The sequence below is a fragment of the Aethalodelphis obliquidens genome, unplaced genomic scaffold (genome assembly GCF_003676395.1).
Source record: "Aethalodelphis obliquidens isolate GAN/ISIS:26980383/991018 unplaced genomic scaffold, ASM367639v1 scaffold26, whole genome shotgun sequence".
NCBI classification, from domain to species: domain Eukaryota; kingdom Metazoa; phylum Chordata; class Mammalia; order Artiodactyla; family Delphinidae; genus Aethalodelphis; species Aethalodelphis obliquidens.
The window spans coordinates 643268-661294 of NW_020837970.1; the positions used below are offsets into that span (position 1 = coordinate 643268).

Here is an 18027-nt window from a genome sequence, read left to right on the forward strand (position 1 = left end):
ATGTTATTGAGTGCCAGGGTTCTCACTGTAGAGGAAGGGACACACAATTATGGAATGAGGGTAGGCAAGAAGAAATCCTATGGGGATATATTGCAATTAGATGTGGAGGTACTTGTGCGAACTCATGATTTTAAAAATATGTATGTAAGCATGTTTATGTGCACGTGTATATTATATATGTATGAGTGCATATGTATATTTGTGGGGGGTGTGTGTGTGTGTGTAAATATACATGCATATTTTTCCTGGATTTTTCTGAGGAGGCCAAAAAACAAAGTCATGCTACTAGCCATGAGCACACCTAGTGACCAGGCCTTCTTGGTCTCTCATACCATTCCCCACCAGGAAAAACCAGGGCTCATCAAGGAAAGGGCAGATTCTAGGGCTGGGACAGGGTAGGTAACAGATGAGCTTGGAACATCTTATTATGATGCCAGAAAGTAAAAGAAAAAAAAAAATGGAGGAGAAGGAGGAGGAAAAGAACGATGGAAACAAGTCACAAGAACAGAGGAGCCAGATTAAAGGGGCTCCCACTGTCAAATGTGAGACAGCTTGAGCACCAAAATAGGTAAGTACAGACCTGAATTAGAAACCATTGGGAAAAAAGGAATGTGTGAATCTTATCCAATAACAAATGGAAAAGTAAACGAGAGAGAAGGGGCTCTTGCTCACAGAAAAAAGCTGAGAGCTGACTGTCAAACAAGGCAGGAATGCCGGAGATGGAAAATCATTTTGAAGCCGTCGTGATAAACAGGTCAGGCAAGAATCGATAGATGCTAAATCTGTGGGGAATTCTGATGAAGAGTAGGATATCTGCATAATCTTAAAGTATCTCCCCACAGACTGCTTATTAGCTGTAAGAGAGAAAGAGAAAAAAATATGTGATTATACAGTGGAGAAATCAGGCAACACCTCGACCAAGTGATCAAAATTAACTCTCCAGTTAAGTGGGAGACAGACAGACTTCATGGGCCTCCAGATGTGATCCCCAGAGAAGGACACACCTCACCCATGCAGCTTTCTGGGCAAGAAAGCACCGCCTCAATCTAATCACGAGGAAACATCAGATAAACATAAAATGAGAAATATTTTTTTTTAAAGTGGGGACTATATTCTTCAAACATTTCGATGTTATAAAAGGTTAAAAAAGGCTGTGGAAATGTTTAAGATTAAAGAAAAGAAGAGATATAAAACTTAATCCCAGACTGGATCCTCTCCTGGAGAACAGTGCTATGAAGGACATTACTGGGTCAACGGACAAAAGTGAACTGTGGCTACAGAAGGGAAGGTTCATACTCGTGGAAATACATTCTGAAGTATGTAGGGGAGACGGGCCATGATGTATGTAACGTACTCTGAAACGGTTCATGAAAAAAAATTCTGTGCATTTGAGAGTGAGAAAGAGAGATTGAGAGAGAGAGAGAGAGCATGCATGTGTGCACAGATGATAAAGCAAATGGGTCAAAATGTTAACAACTGGTCAACTGGTGGGTAAATGGTTTATGTTCTTATTTTATTTTTGCACCTTTTGAAAAATTTGAAAAAAAACTTCCAAATAAAATTTTCTTAAATCATGCTTTTGAATAATATTTAATGACACTGAGATAAGTTTGACTGTAAATTCTTTATGAGCTCAATTTTGTGAAAAATTAAAATTAAAAATGTATCTTATTTACGTAATTTAAAAAAGCTAGAGGGAAACAAACCAACACATAAACAGGTACCAACTCTGGGTGATGGGATTATGGATGATTTGATCCTGTCATATGTTTATAGTGTTTCATATTTTCCAAAGTTATGAGAGAAAAATTATTTTTGAAAGAGGAAAACAAATATTCAGAAAAGTTCTGCATATGTTGCTGACTGCTGTGCCATTGACTGATAATAGCAAAAACAAAACAAAACCAGAAACTTGAAATCATTGAAATGTCCAATGAAAGGTTGTTGGAGAGGTTATGTAAATTATGATGCTTCTGAAATATGATATAGGCATAAAATTTATGTTTGCCCAATCAATTTATGGACCAACCTAAGCATCCAAAAATAGGGGATTCGTTAAATTATAGCATAGCTGTAAAACATAAAATGTGCAGAAAGCTTTTTGATCCAGAGCGCTCCAGGAGCAGAGGGAGGGCTTTGACCTCTTTGCTGTCTTGCAAACTGTAAACACCCTATCTATACATATCTGCTAAATGAATAAGTGCTACTGGTGAGGTATTTGGGGGGGGGGTCAGGAATGGTGGCGTTACCAGGGGTTTTTATTGTCTCCAGTTTTCTTTTATGTATTTTCAAATATTCTATCATAAATTTAATAACATGGGATTTTTAATTTAAAAAGTTATAATAGTATGTATGGATCATCTCATTGAGAAGAGATTGGAAAGATATTCACAAAAAGGGGGTTATCTCTGTTTGGGGGTGTTATGGGTGATCCTTGTCACCTTTTTTCTTGATTAGTAGTAATAATTTTACAAAGAAGTTATTTTTAAAAGGCACTGGACCATCATTAAAAAGTCTACAAATAATAAACGCTGGAGAGGGTGTGGAGAAAAGGAAGCTTCTTACACTGTTGGTGGGAATGTAAATTGGTGCAGCCACTATGGAGAACAGATGGAGGTTCCTTAAAAAACTAAAAAAAAAGTTATCATATAATCCTGCAATCCACTCCTAGGCATATATCTGGGGAAAACTCTAATTTGAAAAGATATATGCACCCCTATGTTAATTGCAGCACTATTTACAATAGCCAAGACATGGAAGCAACATAAATGTCCATTGACAGATGAATGGATAAAGAAAATGTGGTGCAGGGGCTTCCCCGGTGGCGCAGTGGTTGGGAGTCTGCCTGCCAATGCAGGGGACGCGGGTTCGTGCCCCGGTCTGGGAAGATCCCACATGCAGCGGAGCGGCAGGGCCCGTGAGCCATGGCCGCCGAGCCTGCATGTCCAGAGCCTGTGCTCCGCAACGGGAGAGGCCGCAACAGCGAGAGGCCTGCATACCACAAAAAAACAAAAACAAAAAACACGAAAATGTGGTGTAGATATACAATGGAATATTACTCAGCCATAAAGAAGAATGAAATAATGCTATTTGCAGTGACATGGATGGACCTAGAGATTATCATATTAAGTGAAGTAAGTTAGACAGAGAAAGACAATATCATGTGATATCGCTTATATGTGGAATCTAAAAAATGATACAAATAAACTTATTTACAAAACAGAAATAAACTCACAGACATGGCAAACAAATTTGTGACTACCAAAGGGGATAATGGGGTGGGAGGGGGAGATAAATTAGGAGTTTGGGATTAACAGATACACACTACAAAATATAAAATAGATGAACAGCAAGGAACTGTTGTATGGCATGGGGATCTATATTCAGTGTCTTGTAGTAACCTATAATGGAAAAGAATCTGAAAAAGAATATATATTTTCTCCATCTCTGCTGACAATGGCAGGCAATCCGACCCTCATCATCTATTGCCACCCTCCTAGCTAGTCCCCTGCTGCTGCTACTCCTCCTATCGGCTCACACTATGCTGCCTTTCAAAAGCACAAGCCTGACAACTTCACTCTACTAGAGGTCACAACTTCCTTCAGCTCCTGCTGTCACAGACCCAAGTCCCTTGGATGGCACAGGCATACAAGATCCTATGTACTCTCTTTTCAGTCTTCTTTCCAGTTTCCTCCCTGCTCCCACATAACTGTTTTCCTGCCTATCCCAGCACTCATCAAGGACATTGTAAGTATTTGTTTCCCCACACACCTCCTCCCATGAGCTCCTCCAGGATACGGCACGTTGTGCCTCTTTTGAGCCCCAGTACTTGGCCCAGCACCCTTCACATAGGAGGTACTCCATCAGCCTGAGGGCAAATGAAGGAAAATGGACCTTTTGAATGATGTAATATGACCCTCAGTGACTTGAATGTGCACATGAATCTCCTAGGGATCTTGTCAAGGTGCAGGTTCAGATTCAGTAGGTCTGGGGTGGAACCTGAGAGACTGCATTTCCTAATGTTCTGCTGCTGGTCTGGGGACCACACTGAGTAGTAAGGACCCAGAGAACAGTAAGAGTTTTTCAGATGGAGGAGAGTATGGATACAATCATTCTTATAGGAATACTGAATTTTTTTAACATCTTCATTGGAGTATAATTGCTTTACAATGGTGTGTTAGTTTCTGCTGTATAACAAAGTGAATCAGCTACACATATACATATATCCCATTATCTCCTCCCTCTTGTGTCTCCCTCCCTCCCACCCTCTCTATCCCACCCTTCTAGGTGGTCACAAAGCACTGAGCTGATCTCCCTGTGCTATGTGGCTGCTTCCCACTAGCTATCTATTTTACATTTGGTAGTGTATATGTCCATGCCACTCTCTCACTTTGTCCCAGCTTACCCTTCCCCCTCCCCGTGTCCTCAAGTCCATTCTCTACATCTGCATCTTTATTCCTGTCCTGCCCCTAGGTTCTTCAGAACCATTTTTTTTTTTTTTAGATTCCATATATATGTGTTAGCGTACGGTATTTGTTTTTCTCTTTCTGACTTACTTCACTCTGTATGACAGTCTCTAGGTCCATCCACCTCACTACAAATAACTCAATTTTGTTTCTTTTTATGGCTAGGTAATTAGGAATATTGAATTTTTGAGTGAACTTTTAACCTCAAAAGAGATAAAAGAAGTAAAATATTATATAATGATATAATATTTATATATATTATATATCATTAAAAAATATACATAAAACTATGGAACTATAGGTTATTCCAGAAAAAGGGTAAAATAAATAACAAAGGGGCAAAAATATAAGTCATTTGCTCTTAAATTCTCAATATCAGTATTCTTTTTTTAATAGAAGTATAGTTGATTTACAATGTTATGTTAGTTCCCAGTGTACAGCAAAGTGATTCAGTTATATATATATATATATATATATATAGTTATTCAGATTCTTTTCCATTATAGGTTATTACAATATATTGAATATAGTTCTCTGTGCTATACAGTAGGTCCTTGTTTATTTTATACATAGCAGTGCTCAATATCAATATTCTAATTATCAACTTGGAGTTATAGTAGAATCACCTGGGAGGCTTTTTAATCAGCATATATTTTCTTGCCACCTCTCTGCCACCAACCTGATTTGAGGAATATGAAACTCTCCGCCCACCCCTCCCCACTACAAAAAACTACAGCCTTGGAGAAAGCTTTTGTTACTGATGGGAAGGCATCGTTTCACTCAGCCGTGCTGGGGAAGAAACAAGCTTCCAGCTATACAATAATTCGGATCCAAGAAATCTTCTGCAAAGGGGTTTTACCCACAGCATCCACACATGCTATTGTTCCCTTTGCCTGAAAACCTCTTTCCCCATTTCTGACCAAGTCCTGTTTTTTTTTTTTTTCCCAGAGCTTCAAAACTATTCCTTCATCACACCCTAAACCGTTCCTTCTTGGCACAAAAAAGCAACCAAGCTATTTGTCTCTCTTCCCCCCTAGACTATGAGCTCCAAAAGACTTGTTTGTGCTCAGTACATCCCCAGTACTGAGCACAGCACTGTCATGGCTGTACTCAAATGAATAAAGAAAAAACCACTCTTTCCATATCTAATGAAATTTCCTCTTTCACATCTTATGCCCTGTCCACAGTTGGCCAGATATAATTCCAAAGAGAGTTGACATTTAGTACAGGGCTAAGAACTGTGTAAATGACAACTGAAATGTCCTGGGGTTTATTTGGTCCAAGTTGTTCGGGCTGGGGAATCAGACAGAAACAATCTTTTTCCCCCCCAAAGTTAAAATTAAATAATATTTACCTGTTACAAAACATGTATATTTAAGATAGGAAGCACAGGAACTAAATGAACACTGGTGAAGGCAGCACCTGACAAAAGAACTAGAACATCTGCTGTCTGTGAAGCTACAAGAGTGTTCTCTCCTTTTATCTCTAGCCTTTCCCTACTGGAGGTACCACTCTTAGGAACTTGAGTTTATTATTAACTTGTTTTTTCCACATACTTACATATCTCTAAACAATAAGTTGTTTAGCATTTCTTGCTTTTAAGCCTTATAAAAATGGTATTGTTCTGGTGTGATTTTCTATAGCTTGTTCTTTTTTTTAAAAAAAAAAAAGAAATTCAACACTGTTCCTAAGACTCAACTATGCTGTTATGTATAGCTGTGGCTCATTCCTTTTCATCACTCCAATATACTCCTGCATTATATGAATACAGCACAGTTTATTCCTGCATTCCTCGTCAGTGGGCATTTGGGATGTTTCTGGTTATTTGTTCTTAGAAGCAACGCTGTTACAGACCATCCTTGTACTCATCTTCAGGAGCACCTGTGAGCTTATCTAGGTTATATACCAAGGGGTAGACTTCGTTCAGCTGTGGGTTCAGGTTTATAAGCCAAATTATCTTTTGAAGCAACGGTGGCAATTTACATCCCCACCAGCAGTGCATGAATTCCTGATGATCCATATCCTTACCAACGCAGGTATTGTAACCTCAAGCTGAAATATTTTTGTGCCAGAAGGCAGTGCTCCTGACTGGAAAGGCTCTTTCCTACTGGCCATCTGGTAGGAGAGCCTGATCTGAGACTCTGCCCAAGAGATGGGCGCGCCAGGGACTTACACCTTGTTGAATCCTGACTTTGGGACAGAGCATTACATTGAGAAGAGAGACTGTCATGGATACACAGTCATCATAGAAGGCAATCATTCATAGAATGTGGGATCTGGAAGGACCCTAAGGCCAAATCCTTCATTCTACATTTAAGGAGACTGAGACCCAGAAAGGTTAAATGACAAGGTCTCAGAGCTAATTAGTACAAGAACCTGTCTCTGGGGCTCTCATTGCTTAGTCTAGGGTTTTTTTTTTTAAATGTGTTTATTTGGTTTAGTAATTTAAGACAACACAATCTAGTAAATTAAAAATGACTCCGTAAATATTCAAATAACTGCCAACTTATCTTTAAAAGGTAGTTATTTGACTTCCGTGACTGATGAATTTGATAACTTCAGCTTCTTGTGAAGTAAACAGTAATACTGAATTTCAATGGGATAAATAGGGGAAAGATGCAATCTCCATAGTAATGGTTTTCAATGGGCAAATTTAACAGTATTAAAAGACACTGATCCCCTGGGGAAATTAATTCCCAATTTTTTGGCGGATCATCCTCATCCTTGGATCATCCCCCCAGACAAATGATAGGCGTGGGCTTAAGAAGCCATTTTATGAGGAAGGCCAACTTCAAATGCGGTGAAATTTCAATTCATCCTCCTCTTCTGAGTACTCAAAATTAACCTATCGTAGGAGGCTGGGAACTGTTTGTGGATATCATGGCAAAAGAGCCTCAGTAATCCGATGGTATATAATCTTAGATGCCTTTACTTGTGAATGTCGGAAAACTCTGAAAAGAGACCAGTTTGCAGCTGAGGTACTTAGTGCTCTTCAGAGTGTGCCTAAGAAGCATGATGTGTACAAAGGAATCTGTCCCCACATACGAAGCAGTAAAAATGCAACTGGGGAGGGGAGGAAGACTGCCTAATAGGAAGGGTGTCTGTGAGGAGGAGAGTGGCTTCGAAAGCCTGCAGTGGAAATCTTCATCCTGGAGCTGTTTCCTACAGGAAACCCTCCCTCCACCTCCCCTGTCCAAATGCCTTGCTCCTCTCTACCCCAAGAATCCATTTACCATTTGAAAATATCTTTGGTTTAACAATGTCGGCAGGCTGGCAATAAAAGCTTTCCAAGAGGCATCCCTCTTTTTTTTTTTTTTTTTTTTTTTTGCGGTACGCGGGCCTCTCACTGTTGTGGCCTCTCCCGTTGCGGAGCACAGGCTCCGGACGCGCAGGCTCAGCGGCCATGGCTCACGGGCCCAGCCGCTCCGCGGCATGTAAGATTTTCCCAGACCGGGGCACGAACCCGTGTCCCCTGTATCGGCAGGCAGGCTTTCAACCACTGCGCCACCAGGGAAGCCCGGCATCCCTCTTTTAATGTCAAGATAAGACTCAGGAGCTGCTTATTGCTTTGGAGCGGGGGGCGGGCTTGGAGGGAAAGGACACCAAGTAATTTTGCTAGGAATGCTGACCAAACTGTACCGAGGTACTCCTGGTTCAGGTTTTCCTCCCAGCAGTCATTTTAATCAGCACTTCCCCTATTTAATGAGCTTGTAGTGCCATTACATAATCACCCAGCTCACTGGATTAATGACGAAAAGAGGAACTGATTTTTCCAGTTGCATCATTTGATGTAAATGTTAACTTTCTTTCTGAGTCCTTAGTTAACCGCATTAGTGTGACAAATATGTCTTTGTCTAGCATAAGTAATTAGAATTTAATCACTTTAACTGCATCTTAATTACCCTAAATGAATTGAAAGGACATTTAATAGTAAAGATTAAATTGCCTTAATGAACGATTTTTGTGACTCCATCAATACTTGAATCGCGTTAGCCACTCCTCTCACGCACTTCACCTGCAGTGAGCAGACGGGTCACTAGGTGGCGCGCTTCGCTCGTTTATTTATTTAATTTCCCCCATTGATCTGTTTTAGAAGACATCAGGAAAAAAAGCGAAAAGCATAGAGTTTATTATGTTCCTTTGATAACCTCTCTTTGGGACTACGAGGTCATCACCCACAGAAAACATCTAATGAGATGGGTCTTGCCTGTGAATAATTGTTTAAGTGAACAAATGGATGGAGAGACTTGGGTTCCACGTCTAGCTCTGTGACTGCCTCACATTCCCTCTGGCTGCTTCCTCAAAAGAGAGCAATAAAAAGTCTCTCTTATAAGTCTTGAGTAAAAAAGAAATAAGTTTCCACAAGTAACTCTCTTTGAGAGTCCCAGAGGGAAGACACACATTTTCTAATTTCAAGATCTTATTATGCAGAGACTTTCCAGATTGGTGTTTATGACAGTGGATCAGACATTTCCACATTCTGGGTCCACTGACCTAGTGGACTTGCACCCATAATCGAGGCACAGGGTGGAGGGTAAGGGTGTTCTGAGCTTTGAGCTGGGAAAGCTGAGTTCAGGGTCTCAGTGATTTCCAGCTCTGTTACCATAGGTAAGTTATTCAACCTCATTGAACAGAGAAACAGGAAAAATAATGGTAATTGCCCTGTAAACTAGCAGCTCCCAAACTTTGCTGCACATTAAAATCACCTCAGAGCTCTTAAATATCCTAGTGCCCAGGTCATGCCCTATACTACTGATGCCAGGATATTTGAGGTTTTAGCCAGGAATCATTTTTTTTGAAAGATCCCTAAATGATTCCAATGCATAGCAAGATTTGGGAGCCACTGGCACAGACAGTGAGTATTAAATGAGAACATCTATGTGCCTAGCACAGTACCTGACTAATAAAATGTACACAATGGACACAAACTCCTTCCTTATCACTTGCCAAGACAAATGTGAGGGTTGTACTTCAAGGTCTGGTTCTGTTCAGCTGTTATCTTATCAAATTGTCTCACCTAAAGGAGAAGAAAATTTCTAGAAGCTAATTTGTTCCAACTTTATGATCATGTAACATCTTTTGGGAGGAACATAATGGGGATGATTCTATAGCAAGACCCTGTGATAAGACATAAATTTATATGTTTGTATCAAAATAATAAGATTGCCCTGTGATTGGTCTGGTCATTTAAGCCAATCCTACAATTTCAGAGGAAAATTAAGTTTCATTAGTATTAACATACTTGTATTAAAATAAAAGTCTGTGCAAATCTGTTGACAGAAGACAGTAATTTACGATTATGCACTAAATTCATTCACATTAGAAATCAGTTTTTTCCTTTTTGCTAAACTCTGTGAGGCTGACACTTTTCATGTAAAAATAATGTGGCTTTCTTCTTCCAAAGGTGCTTACCCATCTTATTTAAATACACACAAAATGAAAATAGTATTTAATGAATACTTGTTGAATCCTTTATCTAAGATTATAGGAAATCTATCCTCTAACTACTATGACTTCAATAGGACCCTCCTTCTGTTGCTACTTTAGGTTGGGGACCATTCAATTTTGCCAAGAGTGTGGAAACTGCTGTTTTCAAGGGGACTGAAATGAGACTAGTCACTTCTCATCCAATCCATCAAGGCTCCTTGGTTGGCTTAAAATAGTAAATTGGTGTTTAACTATTCCAATATATGGAATTTACAAAGAACACTGAGCACTCTTACTTGAAGGGCGAGGCTTCTAACTATGGATTTTGAGGAGCAAGACACCTGAGAACCTCCTTTTTAATTACCCACCTTCATTAGACTTGAGGATTTTCTTTCTTACAAGGAAATCAAGAATAAATGTTACCGATATACACCGTAAGAACTATTTCTTCTGAGAACTTTGGGTAGCAGCGTCTGTTTGATTAGCTGAATTTGCCATGAATGTGGAAATGATGACATCAAAACAGCTCATGTAACAACCTCCTCAAAGACCTTGTAGATTAGAGATGACTATAGATTTTCCCCAGCACGGATCAAAGGGACTGAATTGAACGTTTTAGCTTAATGATCCAACCCCTGTCACACCCATAGGGACTCGAATTCCGATTGTATAAGCAGGTGTGCCCATGGACTCAGACGCACACAGAAAGCTGCTGGAGAGGGAGGAAAAAGATCAACCACCTGATCGACGAGGATAGGTTTGATCTTTTCCATTACTTGACCGTGCCCGTGTGTACTACTGGTGGGGCCTCACGATTTCTCATAAACTTCGAAATATTAGCTGTTCGTTTTTGTTTCCTCATCACAACTGTTCAAAGCCATCCTAGCCACCCACCAGGGGCAAGAGAAACCCTGGCAACAGGCCTGGCTAGGCCCTGTCCAGGGTCCTGACTCCGCAGCAGGGCTCCAGGCCGCTAGGCCTCCCAGAGCACTTCACCCAGCCCACCAGACAGCAAACAAAGACCTTCAAGCTCAAAGCCTCAGGGCAGGCTTCTAACTCCCATCAGTTAGCTGGAAGGGGAAACAACAAAGGGAACGCTAATCCACCCTCCCTTCACTACACCCCGAGCCCCAACCTCCCATTTCAGACTGCCAGGGTCACCTTCTCTACTGTGACCCTGATAGTCTCAAACTAAAACATGCCAGCAAAAGTATAATTTGGATATAATTTCCAAACATGCATCTTGAGAGGTTAGAGTTGGGGTATAATTTGGGGGGATGGCAATTTTGTCTCATCAGTGGGGTAATACCCAGGAATTGTTTAGGAGCAAGACAGATCCGCTAGGTATCCTTTTCTCCCTCCACTACACTCTCTACCTGTCAAAATAGTTCTCATTTTGAAAATCACTAAGATATCAATGTTCTAAAAACAAAGCCTCTCCTCTCCGCAGCGGGTTGAACCACAGAGGCTCTCTGGGTGCCTGGCCTCGCGGCCCGCAGGGGGCATGCGCAGCTACTGGGGAAGATGAGTCCACAAGGAGGGCATCAGTGAGGGCACGAGCTTAGCTTCCTGTGGTGCGCTGAGCGCTTGAAGATAAAGAAAGATGCAGCCTGGGCTTTGAGTTGCTTTGCTGCTACAACACAACGGTGCTATTGTTGGCACAGACTGTCCCAAGTGCCAGCTGCAAAACAGCGACGGTAGGACTGGGTCTCTACTGACCCCGATTGCCCACTGGGTGCTTCCAAAGGGCCTGGGGCTGCACCCGCTGGCGGGAGAGCCAACCACCCTCGGGACAGGCCGCAGGGTTTATTGTCTCAGGCAGCCGGGCTCGATGCTCTGACACCAGGTCACCACAAAATAACCATCAGGCCTCCTCAAGCCACAGCAGCAGGTCTCCTCCACTCTAGTCAAACTCTCCGCTCCAACCTTCACCACGTGCACACTTCTTAACTCCATGCGCCCCTTCCTCTCCTCTCTGGGGTTTGTGCTCCCCAGTGGGGGCCGCAAGAGAGAACTATTGTTCCACACCCTCCAGGAATCAGACATGGGCTGTGAGAAAGGCCCACGCAGAGCCTTCTGGGGATTGTCCCCAACAGCCAGACCTGTTCGGCTGGCGTGTGTGTGTGTATGTGTGGGCAGGGGTCCCTAGCCAACTCTCCAGGAGCACGGGCGACCCTTAGGCCTGAGTTGGTGAGGGGACTCTGGAACTCCTCGGCCTCCGCCTGACGACTGGCTGGCCCCCAGGCCACGCTGGGAGGAGTCTAGCATAAAGCTTCGGAGGTGGCTCTCGTCCGGGGCAGCCAGCCCCCATGGCCCCCAGGCTGCTAGGCGGATGCTGTCGACAGCGCCCCGCGGGCCCTTTGTTCGGGCCGCAGCCGGCTGAGAGCAGCTGCACTGCCCGAGAACCGCCCCGCAGAGACGCCAGGCGTGGCGGGGAACCAGTCCACTTGGCACCTTCTCCCCCGACTCTTGGGCCCAGGAACCCTTCCAGTTCCTGCATTCCACACGCCCAGTTGTGGCTTTTCTCCCGGCCCAGAGTCTTCGAGGACTGGAGAAGTGGAGTTCCCAGGGCCCAGCATCGAACTCCTTCTGCTTGGCTCCCATGGCCCAGAGAAGGGAGGGGACAGTTGAAACGTCGCCCGTTGGTATAAATATTAACAAAAAGCAAATGGACTTGCGCGGGAGCCAGTTAGTTATCAATCAACCAGGCAGCAAGGCCACTTATGGCAAACATGGCCCATGTTGGTCCGGGCGAGACTTTCTCATGGCCACCTCCTGGTCAGACTGCCCCCCCCACGCCCCCCGGTCCCCGGGTGGTCCTGGGGCAAATCCCGTCCAGGAAACAGGAGCAGTCCCGGGTGCTGGAGACCCGTCTGGCTCCCTGGCGCCCCTGTTGGGAGGTTTCTTCGCCTCCAGGTACCGCAGGGTCGAAGCGGCGCACCACCCACCCCTGCCAGACCCCGGGCCTCGCCTGCTGGGTCTCTGCAGCACCCGTTGGTGGGTGTGCAGTGGCAGCCTCTTCCTGCGCCGGCAGCTACCCCCTACTGAGGCCGGAGCCTTCTGGAATCTTTAATTGGAAGCTAATCTCCCCGCGTCTTAATAGGCGCACACGTCAGAGGCGGGGCACCCACCCACCGGCACAGCCCAGCCCCCCCTCCCCACCTGGGATGAGACGCAGCGTGAGCCTGGTTGCGCTGCACTTTAATGGGGAAGCAGCAAGTGTTACATTGAGGGAACATATATTGATTTTTTAAAGGTAGTTAATTTGGTGAGAATTTCCTCCTGTCTCCCGTCGTCCGCCAGCCGATGTAATTTCGTGAAGAGAAAGCGCCTCTCCAAACACGCTGCCGCGGGCGGGCGGAGGGTTTTGACCCTCCACACCAGGCTGTACGGAACCCGGGGTACCAGGAGGGCATGAAGAAGCCACTCTCCCGCTACCCAGCGAAGGAGCCGACCTCGATGGGCCTTGCCTCGCATGGGGTAGAAACGAGTTTAAGGGGTCTTTGAGTGCAACGGCGAGCAAGAGCTGCAAGTGGCACCTCCCTCCGTGCACGGGAGCTGGCAGTGGGGAGGAGGGGGCAATGTCTCACAGCTGCGTCCAACATGCCCTGCAATCCGTTTTTAGTCACCTGCAGTCAGGGCCTACCAGAGATCATTTGAACGGTTCAGGAAACGGCCTCGTTCCGCCCGCCCCCGCCCCCACCACCAAATTAAAATGTTAACGGGAGGTCTTGTCGTTCTTCGGTGACTTAAAAACAAGTCTTGGCTCTTGCTGCGTAATGGGATTGATCCCGGCTGGCTCCGCACGCGCGCTCATCCCAGCCCGCCCCACCCCTTTAATGAAGTTAAAGAAAGGAAAATGGGAGAGACAACCCCGCATCCGGGTCTTAGGATAACGAGTTCGCTGGGGGTTTGGCGCCAAACTCACGTCCCGCCAGGGTCTCCGATTTTCCTTTTCTTTTTTTTTTTTTCTCGAGGAAAAGGCCACGCGCCTCCGTCCAAAGGCTGGGCAGGACTTTCTACGCGCTGCTGGGTGCCAGGCAGCGGCCCCTTCGGTAACTTCCTGGGTCCCGTGAGCCCGGGCGGGTACGTCCACTGCACTTCCCGTGTGCAGGTAGCAGTACTAGGGCTGCCCATGCGAGGAGGTGAGAGGGCGCTTGTACAGGGCAGGGCGCTAAGGCGGGTATCCAGGGCTCCGGGGTCGTCCCTGAACCTAATTTATCAGTCTGTCTTTCCGGGGGACAATAGGAGGCAGTGGGGAAGGAGAGTCATTTAAGTCCTGAGCAAGCGCCTTCAGGAGGTTGGGTGTTTGGAACGAGCTTCCCTGGGGGTGGGGGGGAACGGCTCTCCATTTGCATCCCCTCCCTCCATTCCCCCAGCCCCACTAACCTGCCTGTGTGTGCACTGCCTCGGTAAAAAGTCCTGAAGCCGGGCTCGAGGCTGGCGTGTGCGTGTGAAAAGGCACTACCTTGGACGCCGGCATAGGCATATCAGTCTGGGAGAGGAATAGCGTTTTCGGCCGTCCCTTCCAGAACTTCAGCTGCCCTCGGGTCTCGGTCTACCCATGGGATGGGGCGATCTGGTGGCTGCACACAAAGCTAGAGAGTGGAATTGCGGGAGCCCCAGAGGGTACCCTGTCAACCTCTTTCTTCCCCCTGCCGTCCCCCTTACCCCAGCCTCTCCTGGCTTCTGGGCTCAGGCTGCAAGAGTCCTCGTGGGGACTTTGGAGCCAACGAGCGCGGGGTTGGACTGGAAAACCTGGCGGGGCAGAGGCTCAGACGGTGCGGAGCTCCAGCAGGGAGGCCACAAGAACCCAGACCCCAGGACTGCTTTGGGTCGCATCCGGCTGGAGTCGCAGGCTCGCGGGGACGCCGGCACCCGCTTCCCTCTAGCTTCTCATTGGCCCGCACGATGTGGGGGAGGGGGCCCTGGCCTCTTGCTTTGATTTTAGACTGTGAAACGGCTCAGTGCCCACGGCTCTGCGCGGATTGACGGTCTCTCGTTCTCCAGGGACGAATTAATGGAGAACGATCAGTTAATTAACAAACCCTCATTCCGGCTTTTACCTTTTTCTTCGCCAGGACTCAGGCTAGGTCGCCGGGCTGAGATTGGGTGGGGGTGTGGCAGCATGTACCCCAGGAGTCAATCAACTCAGCCCGGGTCTCATCAAACCGAGTCCACCCTCAGCTGCCCTTGGCTGTACCTCTCCGCTTGTCCTCCGCCCTAGGGGGTCGCTGAATCTGCTTGAAATCCCCCGTGTGATTCAGGCTGGGGTCAGTTGTCCCCTCCGCCGGTGGGCCGGCCAGAGCCTTCCCCTTACCTTGGCTTAGAGAGGCTGGGGGAACTGGGCGCAGTGTCTACGCAGCGCCGCCAAGACCTTCCCGTTCAACTCGGAAACACCAGGCCCTCGGGGTGTTTGGGTCCGGAGACCTCTGCTCGAAGACTTGTTTTTTTCCCTCACACTCCCACCCCCTGCATGGGATTCAGACGAAAATTCATGCAGAGGAATAAAACAAAATGCGAAGCCCTAAGCGAGTCGGCAGCGAAATCGGTCTCTGGGCTAAGCTAGAAGCTCCCTTGTTGCTCGGCCGCCCTCACCTGGACCTTGGCACGATCTGCCTCCCTCTCTACAGCCGGTCACAAGCGCAGAGTGCGTCCTAAACCTTAACGGAGCGTCTGCGCCACACACCCACCGCCGCGCGGCTTCGGAACCTTTGCTGGAACTCCCAGAGTGCGCTCCCCACCCTCCAGCCCCCCACCCCACCCCGCGCCACTAAAGTGAGCGCGGGAGCGGGGTCACCGCAGCGAGTTCAGCTAAACATTGGCAGGCAGCTCCCGCACGCTCCAGCACAGCGCCCGGGTATGTGCCAGGGATACTGGCTGGCAGCACCTGCGCGCAGTTCCACGCACGCGTCGCCTCTCTCGCCCCACAAACCTGGAGTGCCAAACCCAGAAGCGATGCACAGACCGTATCCAGCCAGGTGCTGGGATTTCTTTCCACCTACGGTGGTGCGAGCTTCCTGCGCTGTCTCCCAGCACAAATGCTCCTCTGCAATCACCCAGGCCGCGCTGCTCAGTTCCCGGAGCCTTCCACAGCCCAATGCACTGAGTCCTGGAAGAGGCTGTCTGCTCCCGGGAGCCACGCTCTGGCTCTTCCAGGCCTAGGGACCCCCCTCTCGGTGAAAGGAGGACGGGATGAAGCGTGCACAGAGCTCTCTCCTTCCCTGCCTCCTTGGGTCCCTTCAGCTTCCCCAATACCTTATCTCCCCGCGCGCCCAGCTCCTTGGCCCGCTCACCTGCTAAGCGGAGCGCAGACATGCGCTGGAACTCTGGCTCCTGCAGCCACTTCCACATCCTCCGGAAGGTCTCCCGGCCGGATTTGAGTTTGCTCCAGGGTTTGGGGTTGCGCAGCAGGTCCGAGAGGGTCCCTTGGGAGCGACAGAGCACCCTCTGCGCGAAGATGGCCTGTGGTATGCTGTAGCGCTTAAGCTCGGTGGTGATACGCTGCGCCACCTCTTTGGTATTGATCTCTTCCATCTGCCCTGAATTACTTCCATTGCTGACCTGCGCACCGGTTACCGAAGGGTTGGGCTCCCGGGCCGTGCCCAGGAGTTGCCCGTGGCCCTGGGCGTTCAGGTGGGCGTGTGGGTGGTGTGGAGGAAGGCCGTTGATGGGAACCATGCCGGCCGAGGTGGGCGTGAGGTGCTGCTCCCCGTGACGGCCGAGCATGGCCGGGTGGTGGGCTTCGAAGCCATTGGGGGTGAGCATCTTGTCGGTGGGCATGGCGGCGCCCGGGTGGGCATAGTGGGGGAGCCCTTGCTGGGAGTTGTGGATGCCGCCCAGACCGGAGCCGGAGAGGGGAGAGAGGCTCTGGCCCATGCCGGCCACGTCCTTGTGATAGGGGGTATAGAGGTTATTCATGGAGGCCAGCCCGCGCTCGTCCCGCATGAGCGTGAAGCTACCGCTCACATTGCCTGCCAGGCGCTGGTGGTGGTGCGGGTGGTGGTGGTGGTGGTGGTGGTGGTGATGGTGGGGGAACTTGTCCGAGACGGTGGAGATGGGCGGCAGCGGCTGCAGAGGGGTTAAGGTGGTGTAGGTGGTGGGCATGCTCATACCTGGGGGAGTCTCGCAGGCCATGGTCATGGTGGGGTGCAGGGGGCCGGCCAGGCTGTGCTCGGGGGCCCGGTGGTGGTGGTGGTAATCGCCGCTGCCGCTGCCGCCGTCCAGCAAGGACGCCATGCCCATCGAGCGCGGGTGCGCGGGGGGCAGGTGGCTGCCGCGGTGCGCCACGGAGCTTCGCGCGTGGGGGCTACCGCCCAGCAAGTCAGCAGGGGCAGGCACCGGCTCATGGCTCACGCCGTGCAGCTCCCCGATCGCCTCCATGGTCAGCTGCGCGTTCATCGTGATCTGGGCGAGCGGACGGCGGACACAACATCGATGAGGCCGGGCAGAGGCGGCGAAGGGCGCACGCAGTCCGGTCTTCACATCGGCTGCTGGCGACTGCTGCCTTCCTTCCTTCCTTCCTCTCACTGTGGGGCTCTGTCTCCCTCTCAGTGTGTCTCGCCTTCCCTCTTGCCCCCACCTTCCCCTCTGCGTCCTCGGCTTTTTTTTTTTTTTTTAAATATTAATTTCCAGAAAGGATCCGCGCCGTTGGGCGAGCGCGGTGCCCCCAGCCCGCCCGCCCCCGGTCCCCTCACGTCCCTCTCCTTCCTAGAATTCTGAGGCCCCCGGCTCCCCTGACGCACCCCTTGCGCCTTCCGCGGCTGCTGCCTGCCCGCGCCGCTGGCCAGCTCCAGCCATGGCTCGGTTACTGTTGCAGACTCTGTAGCCGCTGTTCCGCCGCCGCCGCCGCGGCCCGCCCTCACGCCCGCCGGGCGCAGCGCGCAGGCGCGCGGATCAGCCCCGCCCCCTCAGTCCCCGCGCGCGCGGCCGGTGACGTCCCCGTACAAATGAAGGTGGGGGTCCCAGCGCCGCTCGTAAGGCGCTGGGCTGCGGGGGAGCGGTGCGCACGTGCGAGTGTCTAACGTAGAGCACGATCTGGGGCTGCTACCGCAACCCTGGGAAACTTGGGCCCCTCTCGGCTCCCTGGCTCGGGTGGGCTCCCTTCCCAGCCCTCGGCCACACTTGCTGGGCT

General features: G+C 48.6%; 1 protein-coding gene across 1 annotated transcript in view; it reads right to left on the reverse strand.

Moving 5' to 3' along the window:
* The window catches only part of ONECUT1 (one cut homeobox 1), a 32268-nt gene extending 14707 nt beyond the window's left edge, over nucleotides 1-17561 (reverse strand). The window contains exon 1 of the mRNA XM_027123749.1: nucleotides 16190-17561. Coding sequence (XP_026979550.1) covers nucleotides 16190-17294 — 1105 coding nt within the window. The 5' untranslated portion in view covers nucleotides 17295-17561. The remainder of the gene's footprint in view (nucleotides 1-16189) is intronic.
* Nucleotides 17562-18027: the final 466 nt, after the last annotated feature.